Raw genomic sequence first — 11,474 nt, 5'->3', positions numbered from 1 at the left:
AAATAACAAACGATCGAACAAAGAAAAACATTATTCAAAAATTCCGGGTGGAAATCAGATTTGAAAAAAGCACCATTTTCAATGCAACAACTCTGTATTTTTAGCTACTTTATGAGACAAATCTGTTGCGTAATCAGCATCTCATTGTGTTTTCTCTTCACATTCTTTTACAAGCAGAGGAGCTGTGCTTATTGCAAGAGGAACTTAGGTGAAAATGGACTGAGTTTAAACCAATCTCCTCTGTTTAAAATAGTCTAGGTGTTCTCCGTCGAAAATCAGTGAAAGGGAGTCTTAGATATACTCTGTTTTGCCCAGGGTTCTGTGTTTTTGTACCATTTTCTTCAGGCAGCCAGGAGCAGAAACTAACCTAAATTTAGTCTTTACTGTTGACTGAGGCTACAGTGCGATTTGAATTTCACATCAGATGTTGAATATTTCATTTGGGAGAATGTTAAATTACATTACATCCTCAGCGAGCCGCTAACTTCTGTCTGTGCTCCCCGGACAGGGAGTGAACACGCTGAGCGTGGACATGCTGTCGGCTTCCCAGTCTGAATTCAATAACGGAGCTATGACACCGAACAACAAGCTTTCTTCGTTACGCGTACGAACGGACGTCTGTTGAATAACGCTGCTACCATGAGATAAAAAGTCTGTAGGGATTAAAACTGGAATTGATGGATACCAAAGCATCTGCCGCTCAAATTTGTAGCCCTTCTTTGGACTTCTTTTTTTCCAACCTATGCATTTTTTTGTGGCATTTTTGGACCATTTGACCTACTTGGGCCTCGAACTCTTTGTTTACATGAAACCATCTGAGAAATGTAGAGAGGATTTGGTGGAAATGTTTACGACCGAGAGATGACAGACGGCACCAACCAAACACTGATTTTGGGTCACAGGTCAAATAGGCTGGGTACCACTGACCTGCTGTTCTGTTCAATAAAACACTTTTGGAATATTAACACTATACCCCTACCTTAATCTCCACGATAACTATTTAAAAACAACACCTGAAAATGTGATGTGATGTGTTGTAAAATGTAAAGTTTACCTCAACACTTCAAAAGAGAGGTGGGGTTTGAGATGTGACAAGGATCTGGATTTGAACCTCATCATTGTGACTTAAACGTAACTCGGACAAACCTGACGAATGTTCAGTTCTGCGGTTTATCTGTTAGACTTGTGTGTATTCGTTTCATCTCACCTGAGGCGGCAGCTGCAGTTGCGTCCTCCTCCCCGCTGGTGGCGCATTCTGTGTTGGCCCGTTTGGACTTGGGGATAACGCGCTTCTTGAAAGAGGTCCAGATCTCGTTGGCATGTTGCGTCACCGTCCCACCTCCTGCTGTCGCTGCCTTCTCCTCCTCGCCTCCCTCCACCTTCTCCTTGTCCTCGCCTCCCTCTGTCTTGGCGTCCTCTGCTCCTCCCTCTGCCTTAGCCTCCTCTCCTCCCTCATCTACTCCTGCTGTTGCAGCTTCCTCTGGCTTTGCGTTGTCAGCAGAGTCAGGGGTCTTGGCCTTGCCACTGATGCCGACCATGGACGGGTCCCTCTTCAGGCCTTGGAAGGTCCAGGAGCGTTTCAGCTTCCATCTCTTCTGCCCTGACTCCTTGGAGTCCAGCGTGGAGGAGTCTCCACCGCCTCCTTCTCCTCCCTCTGCTCCCTCCTCCTTCCCGTCCTCTCCTCCTCCCCCGCTCTTCTTGTGTGCCTTCTGAGCCATCAGCTTCTTGAAGGAGTGCCAGCGCTTCATGTGCTTGGTGGCTGCCGTGGAGGACGAGGCTTTCTGCTCTCCCTCTGCTCCTCCCTCCACTCCTCCTGCCGCTCCTCCCTCCTCTATGGTGGAGTCTGCAGTGGTGTTAAGTGCTTCAGGATCTTCCAGCCGGTCCAGGGACTTGGACCGGACTTTTACTTGTTTCTGGGGTTCTGCGGCAGCGCCGTCCTTCTTCTCGGTGCTGCGATGGGAGAAGATCCTCGCCACCGGTTTCCGGATAAGATCTCGAACCGTGGATTTAGCCTCCAGCGGTTTGCCCTTCTCTGCTTTCTTTTCCTCATCCTTGTCTTCGTTTTCTGGAGCTTTCTCTATCTCCACCTCTCCTCCTGCACCTCCCTCTGCTCCGACCTCAGCTGCTGCAGCATCCTCCCCTTTCTCCCCCTCTTTCTCCCCTCCTTCAGCGGCGTTCTCCTCTCCTCCTCCTCCTGTGGCTGTGTTCTGCTCTTTCTTCTTCCTTCCTCCCATCACCTTCCCCAGGCCGCTCTTGTTGAGGAAGGAGTCCAGGAACGAGGTCTTGGGCCCTTCAGAAGAGGCGTTTTCTGAGCTCTGAGGAGGTGCCGCCTCCCCGCTTGCTGCCTCTCCTCCCTCCTCGGCTCCTGCGGCCGCCGCTGTGTCGTTATTCACAGTCTCTTTGTTATCGACCACCTCGCTGTTGACAGCAGTGCCATCTTTATCGACAACCTCGCTGTTGACAGTCTCTGAATTTGCGTTGGCATTTTTAGCCGGTTGCTCCGCCTCCGTTGGCTTGCTCTCGGGGGTTTTCCCGTCTTCCTGGACCACTGGTGCAGCGCTGGCCTCCGTCGCCGCCATTTCAGAAAGGGGAAACAAACAATAAGAACAAAAAAGTGTGTTCCTTCCTTCCTTCCTTCCTTCCTTCCTTCCCTGACCTTCTGCCCTCCTCTTCCTCTCTCTCTCTCTGGTGTGTCGTTCCTCCCGCTGTGGTGGCGCTCTCAGGTCATGGAGAGCAGGGTGGAGAACCGTGGCAAGGAGGAAAGATACTCAGCATCCTACTAGTCCTCCAAACTCCTGCAGAGAAAAGAGAGTCAGGGAGGAGAGAAGGTGGCAGGGGTGAGGAGAGAAGGAAGAGTAAAGGGGCAGAGAGGGAGAGAGGAAGAGGCACAGATGGTTGACAGTCTGAATCATAGACACTCAATTAGTCTGGTCTAGACTCTGCACTGAATGGGGAATGAAGTGTAACATATTAGAGAATCTCAGCGGGAAATGCAATGCAATTATGATGTTTCCCAATCAGTCACAAATTCGCACCCTCTGTGATTTGATGTGGGACACGCACCTCCTCCTTTTTTCTCCTCAAATGAAATGGCAGGAGCTGCAGGTTTTTAGAGATTGGAAACTTGCACCAGAAAGCGGCCATAAGGAGGCCTTGGGTCCTAACCGCTGAGTGTTCACGTTTCAACACCAGACTCCTTTCAACAGGGCTGAGTTGGTATTTGCCCACATATTTAAAATCATTTTCTGTCTGCCAGTCCCGTCCCGCTCAGGCATGTTATTTAAGCAACATGGTCTTAGCATTACGCGTCCAAGAGAAGACCTGAGACTTTTAGTCCCAGGAGACTAAACTTCACGGGGGCTGAAAGGGCGGGTCAAGCTACGAACACACTGAATCCTACATTTCCCCCCGTAAGTCTCCAAGCGTCATCACTATGACATGACCAGTGTTAGCTTTTCCTGCCACCGAGGACATTATACAACTGCTTTCGAAGGCTTTGTGAGGAGTAAACTTGGTGGAGTGCCTCTTAAACACTGCATTAAATGGATGCAATAAAACCGATGGCAGAGTTGAAGCGTTTTCCACAGGCGTTCACTAAACGTGGCTTTTGTGGTAGAGACAACCGGTCTAGCAGGAGGGGGTAACATCCTCACAGTGCTGCTAACACAGTGCTGTTTACACGAGGGAAGAATTCGTCATGTAAACAGATTTATCCTGAAACCAGAGTCACAGAACATAGCCAGTGCTCTTGTCCTCAGCAGCTGTCTTTACTTCAACACCACTTCGTGATACACTTTGCTTTTCTCCTATTTTACACAGTTCTTGTCAAACAGACCACCGAGCACAAAAGCGACTTAAAGGACACAGCTGGTATTATTCTACTCTATTCTATTCTCCACCGTGTCTGCGGCGTAAATCTTTAAAACGGTTCAAAATATAGTTTCATTTTTCAAAAATAGGCCCAGGAATTTCCTAGAACAGCTGATCACTGTAGTTTTTTTAGCCTGCATTTCCCAAACGGGAGCAAATAGAGCCATCTTCACACACACAGCTCTTGTTAGTGGGAACAGGTTGTTGTTGGTGTGGGTCTGCACGTGGACTCGGTTGTCATTAAGAGAATACACACCACCACCACACTTCTCTCTTTTAAACACTGCCTGGTTGTAACGCCGTTTGGAGGATTTAGTGAATGAATCAGCAGATCAATGAATCTGTGAGTCACACGCTGACGCGGAGTGGCCGACTTTCTGCTGTGAAAAACTGTGGAGGGTCCAGACGCTCAGCCGGCGCAGCCACACACTCTCGGAGGAGAAGGGGGAAAGAGTGAGTCAGGCTGAAGGAGGCAGAGAGGCACTCAGGTGGAGAGACAATCGCTAAGGGGAGACGGAAGGGCGAGTCAGACGGAGAGACAGAGGGAGCGAGGTGTAAACACATACATCACATGCTCAAGATAATCTCACTGTGCGACTGACCGACCGACTGGATGACTTGCTGGTTGACTGGCTGCCATATTGGCTCGCTGGCTATACTGAGACGGGGTGGCTGACTGACTTACTGGCCGACTGGATGACTTACTCCAGTTATCTCCTAAGGGGCCGACAAGTTTAGCCGTCTGGCTGATTTACGGATTGATACACTGGCAGACTGACTGGCTGGCTGGTCAAAGTACTAACTGGCTGTTATAACAGTGCAGCCATGTTCAGACAGACGACAACAGCCTTGTGTGTAAGAAAATGCAAAGCCTTCACTCATTTGTGTGGGACCATTGGACCGGCTCAGCCGGACCGCCAACGCAGAGGACTCTGGGTAAAAAAAACAAAACAAAGTTGAACCTGGCTCGACTTTTGCTGCAAAGCCATTAAACATAATCCTGCAAGGCAGCGCACTGGCCAATCAAATACACAGAGGCGCACATGATAACATGATTGGGGGATAGAATGGTCACTGCAGTGATAGCTTTCCAGAGTTGCACAGTGCTGTATCATAGTTATATAAACCAGTTGGCAGTATTTTGGCATCTTTCAAGACTCCAGTTTGATGGATCTATTATCAAACCAACCTTCCTGGACCTCACTGGTACCCTGAGGAAAACAACACACCCGCAGCAACGCGTGCGTCCTTTAGACACAGGGCCGTTTGTTGTGGCTAGCTGATCGGTCACCTTGTTGACTTGGGGCAGGGGCAGAGTCACCACTATAAGCAGGCGCCACGTTTCTGCCACTTTGTTGCTGAATAGGAGTTAGTTTTAGGAACTTTACGGCAAGCGAACTGTGTGTAACGTGTGATCCCTCTCTCTGCTCGGTTTCGGCATGTCTTGTGGGTCCCTTGCCAGGTCGAAATGCCCCTTGCATCGTTCAGTGAGGCAGTCTAGCAAAATGTCGTCTCATCGCTAATATAGTTGCGGGAGTCCTGCACGTGAAAACGACCTGGCGAGCTCTCCGGCTATCCCGTTGCATGAGCGGCCAGTGACGTGGACAGCCGGCTACCGCTATCCGTGACAGGTTTACTGGCCGGTGATGTTGCTGGCCTGGTCCCGACCACGTGCACTTTCCTCCCGCCTCGGTGTTACACTGACTCTCGTTTACTTCTCCAAGCTTTAAATCGCTAGTAGCCTGTTAGCGCTGACGCTCACAGCTCATTTACTCTGCCCTCTAGTAGCCTAAAGACAGAAACAGACTCCACCTAACTCTGTAACACACAGAAACAGCCACACACTTTTACTGTCAGGCAGTATTAGAATCAAAGTGTTATTCAGCAGGTGCGGAAAATGTACATGAATTAGGCTAGTGGCAAAACTGTGCACAACACATGCTTCTGCTTTCCTGCAGCTGTCCATTCCAGTCATTTATCTTCCAGGGTCACTAGACTTCATCAGTGACTTATTTACCCAGGATGCCACATGCCAGACTCCTTGGTTCCGCGTATTCAACTAATTAGTTTGTGTTTGCAGTTACAACGGAGGACGAGCCTTCGTCCGTCCAGCGACACCTTTGCTCACACTGTTTGGAAAGTCACTTTAGCAGCTGAATTTGGAGTTTACGAAGCCCTGGATGTAATGTTCTGCTTATCAATAATTCAACCGCTGATGGCATATTCATCCGAATACTTCAAATGGAACGGTAATCTGCTCTCCTCTGAAATATTCCCCTCTGATTTATGTTATCTCAACGTTCTCCAGTCTCGTCTTTGACCTTCTCTTTTCTTTTCTGGGTTATGCGTTGTGTCTGAACTGATCTGAAATTCCGGCAGTCTTAAAAATGCAGTCATTTGTTGGTACACCGTTGTTCTGTGCCAAACTAAAAGCAGTCATTCAGACTCTTTTCATGCACTCTGTATTTTTCTGCTTTCTGACCCGTCATTTTACGCCCTTCTTCTCCACTAAAGCTCTTTTCAAAGCAAGACTCGGTTCTTATTCAGCTGATACAACCGCACATCTCTGTTGCTTCCTTTTTCATTGCAACTCTTGTTTCTTGAAGTTGTTATGTAGATAACTGTGAAAATGATTAACTACTATCTTGAGGACTTCTTTGCTTTGAGACTGAGTTGATTTCAAAGCATCAACAGGGAGCTGCGTGGAATTTTGTGGGATTTAAGGCTGCTCTTGTTAACCTACAATTCACAGTCTTGATCTTCAAACGTAGCTGTTTTCACGTGATTCGTTTTATATTTCGAAGACTGTCAGCCTCTAACCCCTTGTATTCTGTGTTTTACATTGGCTACCAGGATGTACCTGGAGGTAGGTCTCTTGAAAACCTTTTTACAGAGAGCACTGCTCTTCTAGTGCAAAGAGAGCCAGAAGCCGAATCCACCCTCTGGACTTGCAGACCAGAAGAGTCCTCTTGTACTTCGTCTTACTGTCCACACTGTGGTGTCTGAAGCGCTCACTGTCATTACGTCGAGTCACGAAGGGATAAAGTGTCACTTGTCTCTGTGGATATGAACGCAAGTTCTTAGCCCATCCCAGGCAAACTCTCTGGAAGTCCGCACAAAGTCCATACGAGGCTCTTTGTGGACTTGATGAAGTGATGGATTAGGACAGCCCGAGTCAATCATGGCGCCGGTTTGCTCCAACCTAAGTGCTTGTCAGGCCACCTAGCAACATCTGAAACCCGCTCCCCCCACACCTGTCCAACCTTTACCTTCTGATGTGATCAGATAAAAACGCCGTACTAACGAGTTCAGCTCCAGCAGAGATCCACGATCCTGCTTGTGTGGAGAAAACTGGACGTTTGGATTCAGCCAAAGACTTCGGGAAGTGGGAGGGTGGCGCAAAAAGCAGTTGTTCTGAAAAGAAAATGTAGCTGGGACAATGCAGGTGTGAGACATCATTAAGCCAGGATTTGAGGATTAATCTCACAGCGATACACTGGAGAATAAAAATCCTCGACATAGCAGCTTTAAACAGATGTTTTAATATTCATAAATGTGAGGTTGTAGTGGATTCTCGTGCAGCCGCACGCGACGGAGCTCCACCACGGTCGGCCTTTGTTTCAGTTTCTCTTCGTTTTGAGTTGTTTTTTTTTTTCTTGGCGGGTGATCACGCTGCAGCAGCAGAGGAGCATTAGTGTGTTGGATGGTGGATGTGAGGCTGAAGCCCCGAGGTGTTGGAACAGCATCAGACAGAGGAGAACGACAAAATGGTGGGAGGGGTGGGAGGAGGAAGAAGAGGGGGGTGCAGGATGGGAGGAAGAGGAGGAGTGGTGCAGACATGGGCTGATTGTGAATCGTCTCTCTGCATCTATCGTCTGTCTCTGTCTTTCATTCTTCAGCTCCGTCTGTGTGTCCGTGTCGCTGTCTGGTTTTTCCTCTCCCCTGTCTCTTCTCTTTTCATCCGTTTTCTGCTTCTTCCTTTCTCCACCTCTTTTTCTCTGTCTTGCTTGTCCTCTTGTCTGTTTTTACGTATTTTTGACTGGATTTCTTTATCTGCCTTGTTTACCTGTCTCTCTGTCTCTGTCCCTGCCTCACTTTACCTCCCTTCTCCGGCTCTCCTTCCACCTGTCTCTCTGCCTCTTTTAATGTTCTTTTAATGTCCTCTCTGCCTTTTGTTTCTTGCTGCTTCCCTTTCATTATGTTGTTCATTTCCCTCTCTCTGTCTCTCCCTTACACCTTAACTCTTTCATTCACCTTCCTTCCTCCCGTCTCTGTCACATTCAGTCCGTTGTTTATTTTCCTCTTTCTGTCTCGGCATCTGTCTCCCTATCGTTCCTCTCGCTCTTTCTCTCCTTCGTAATCGTTGTCGGTCTGTCTGGCCTCTTTTTTTGTCGTCACGTCTTTCGTGTTCTCTTCTGTTTTGCATTTTCGTTCTCTTATTCTCCTTCTTCATCCGTCTATCTTTCTGTATCTCTCTCGTTTGTGCCTCTCCAGCTGCTTCTTCCCACCAGTCGGTCTTTATCTCCCCTTTGGTTTATCTGTCATTCTGTCTGTTAATGACCTTCCCCTCTGTCTGTCTGAATCTCTCTTCAGTCCAAAACTCATCTTTTTTAAAATCATTATAACAGAGAGCAAAGACTGAGCACTCTGCCCCTTACTATGTATAAGCCCTTAAAAATAAAGTCAAATTTTAAAAAGGAAAAAAAAAAACAAGGACACACCGTGTCACTGATGTAAAACAGGTTGAAACCAGGTTCAGCCAAAATCCTCCAGCTGTTCCAGTTCAACCCGTGACACCTACAGGCAACAGGAGTGACCGCCGCCGCAGTTTAAACACTCGCAGCACCTGAAGGCAACCGGTGCTACAGCTGGAGTTAAAGATGCTTGTGAGGAGTTGCATTTTACCAGTCGAACCAGTAAAATATCTGCTTTGTTAACGGGAGAATATTTTCTGCTGAACCTAGTGAAGCGTCCAGGCCTCAGTTTGCTCCGAGTGAGTCATCAGGTTTCCTCTGTCCTCTAGGACTGCGGATATGCCAAAGGCAGTCTGTCGTAACCACATTTAAACTTCTGACTTTTTGGAGTCTGCTATCAAAAAGTCTGAATCATTGTAAGAGATACAACATCAGATTTACAGTGGCACGGTCTCACCCTCCTTTTTTTTTTGTGTATGCACTTCTGTTCTAAAGTGTAATAAAAAGGCCGTTGCTGCAGTGAAATGGGATCCTGAAGTGGCTTACGCTGATTCTCATGTGATGTGTAGAATTCGCACCTTGAATAAGGTGACAAATCCCCTCCCAACCCAAACGTGGACTGCCGCCTGTTCACGTGCCGTTTAAAAGTGGTCAACCCCCAGTCGCCCATCCAGCGGCGAATGGACTGTGAGACAACAGTCCCACAGCAGCCGACAACTGTCCAGTCAGATCTCAACGTGTGAGTGACAGTGTCAGTACATGATCAATACAGCTTGAGTGAGAGACGAGAGACTGTCCGTCCCTTTGTATTTGTAAGTGTGACCCCACTGTCACGGCCACAAGCTAGTTCATGTTTCCGTTTGAACTGGATCGAGACACAATGTTCAACTCTGTCTCCTAGAAATTACGTGCATCCACTAATTTCCAACAGCAAATGCATTTTGAGAAAAATATGATGAACATGGTTTTTGGTTTTTTTATCAATATAATGAGAAAACACTTTAATGAGATTATCTGCAAAGCCAGAAAACGTTCACTGACCACTGACTTCATTTTTTTCCAACATCCCTTTAATGGCTTATGGCCATTAAAGCAGGACTACTCATTTTTGTAGCTAAGTTTAGAAAACTCAAAGTACCGTATGGTTAAGGTTAAGTGAAGACATCAGGGACCCAGGATTCAAATGTCAAATCCCCGAGCTTTACGAGCCCACCTGTAGCCTACAGGGGGCACATGTTGTCAATGCAAAACCTGGAAAACACACAAAGAAAACAGCACCTACCAGTAAGAAATCGTCTGCAGGCGGTCAGAGAGTCAAAAGCTTTGTCTGTGGGTGTCAACCTCGACACGTCTACTTCTGACGGCCACCGGTGCAGTTGCACTGCTTCCCTATAGTTGGTGCAGGTTTGGCTGTGCGGGGACCGAAGCGCTGACTCATCTAAACCTCACAATCGGGACTAATTCCTCCTCCACAATCTAAAATTTCACCGAAATGAAACAGGTCACAACATCTCGTCAGTCTCCCGTCTTCACAGAGTCTGTTTATTCCAGCAAGTTTCAAAGTTTTGAGGGAAGACGGCCTCTGATGCAGACAACTTTGTCATTATGCGAGAGGCTTCGCTGCCTCCTGGGTGCATTTCCAGCTGCATGTGTTTTCACTCTCTGTGATGACAATCTAATCCCCCAGGATGCCTGTTAATGCAGCTCTAATGGGGGTCAATGGGGAGGTGGCAGAGTGGCCAATCACCGTTTCCCACCTCACACTGTGATAATAGCCTTTCCTCCTCACACCTTCCCGCTATCAACGTTGACTCAAAGTCCTCAACCGCTGCATTCACGCTTTAAACCTTTGTTGTGCTGATGTGCGAGTGTTTCAGGGCAGAATATGGAAACTGGGGGGGGGTGCAGTGTCTGGTTCCTGCTCAAACTGCCGTGTAAAGGTGAGATATGGGCTGTTTGAAGAGTTAGAAAGCAGCATGTAGTTGCTCTTTCTGCATTAAGATCTTATCAGACGCTACAAACAGGTACAGTCAGATCTGTTAAGGTTTCATGCCGCTTAGATAGGAACCAGGAGGAAGTTCCAACACAGCGTTTCTGGTGATAAGCTACTTTTCTCCAAGTTTCTTATTTAATGGCCGACTGAACAAATTCTCGCCACCTAATGTTAATAATTTTTGCCCTCACTTTTCAAATCATTCCCTCAAATGACTAATTTATGCACGTAATATTCTGTTCCCTCAGGTTAGTGAATCATATCCCTCAGTTACCTAATTTCTTTCCTGAAGTTAAGACGTTCTGTACTTGAAATCCTAAATTGTGGCCTCAGTTTGTTTCATTCCTTCTCTCTCAGACAACTTTGCCAAAGAACGGCAAATATATCGCAACACGTCACGTGCAAATGATCGATACAACGAGAGATTGAATAAAGCAGCGAACTCACAAATTTCAACTTTGCAGCAATGATTGATCAAGCTTTGTGTTTTCTCAGCGATACCAGTCGCGCTCCGTAGATTTCCAACGGTAATCTTTGCATGCAGCGATCCTCAGTAGAACCCGATGCCAGGCTGTCTGGGACGCGGTGCAGTTGGACTTCTGGTGAAAGAGAAGATCCACTTGGAACCGCAATCATTCCTCCCCCACTGATGCTGTCCCTCCTCGTGCTGTAATAATGTTTTTGAGCATTCGTTCCATGTCTTTACTTCAAACCAAGTCACTCTTAGCTAAGTTTTGAATCGACCTGAATTGCTGCCTGTGAAACAAAATGTCTGAAACCCCAAAACATGAACAGGAGAGAGTTTCATTCGTTTCAACGCACGTTCTCGCATTGATGTACGACTTTCATGTGGCCGGGACTAAAACTGATCCCGGTGAAGTGTTTAACTGGCCTCATGCTTTCATTTCATTGGAAAA

General features: G+C 47.3%; 1 protein-coding gene across 1 annotated transcript; it reads right to left on the bottom strand.

The window, feature by feature from the left end:
• Positions 1-1,382: 1,382 nt before the first annotated feature.
• On the bottom strand, positions 1,383-2,312 carry si:ch211-137a8.4 (high mobility group nucleosome-binding domain-containing protein 5; the record flags this gene model as incomplete). Its single annotated transcript, XM_040131345.1, has 1 exon — positions 1,383-2,312. A coding segment is annotated over one exon (930 nt), but the record flags the coding sequence as incomplete, so codon positions are not given.
• Positions 2,313-11,474: the final 9,162 nt, after the last annotated feature.

Source organism: Xiphias gladius, chromosome 7 (assembly GCF_016859285.1).
Source record: "Xiphias gladius isolate SHS-SW01 ecotype Sanya breed wild chromosome 7, ASM1685928v1, whole genome shotgun sequence".
In the NCBI taxonomy this organism is placed as follows: domain Eukaryota; kingdom Metazoa; phylum Chordata; class Actinopteri; order Istiophoriformes; family Xiphiidae; genus Xiphias; species Xiphias gladius.
This window is presented reverse-complemented; position numbering and strand designations above follow the sequence as displayed.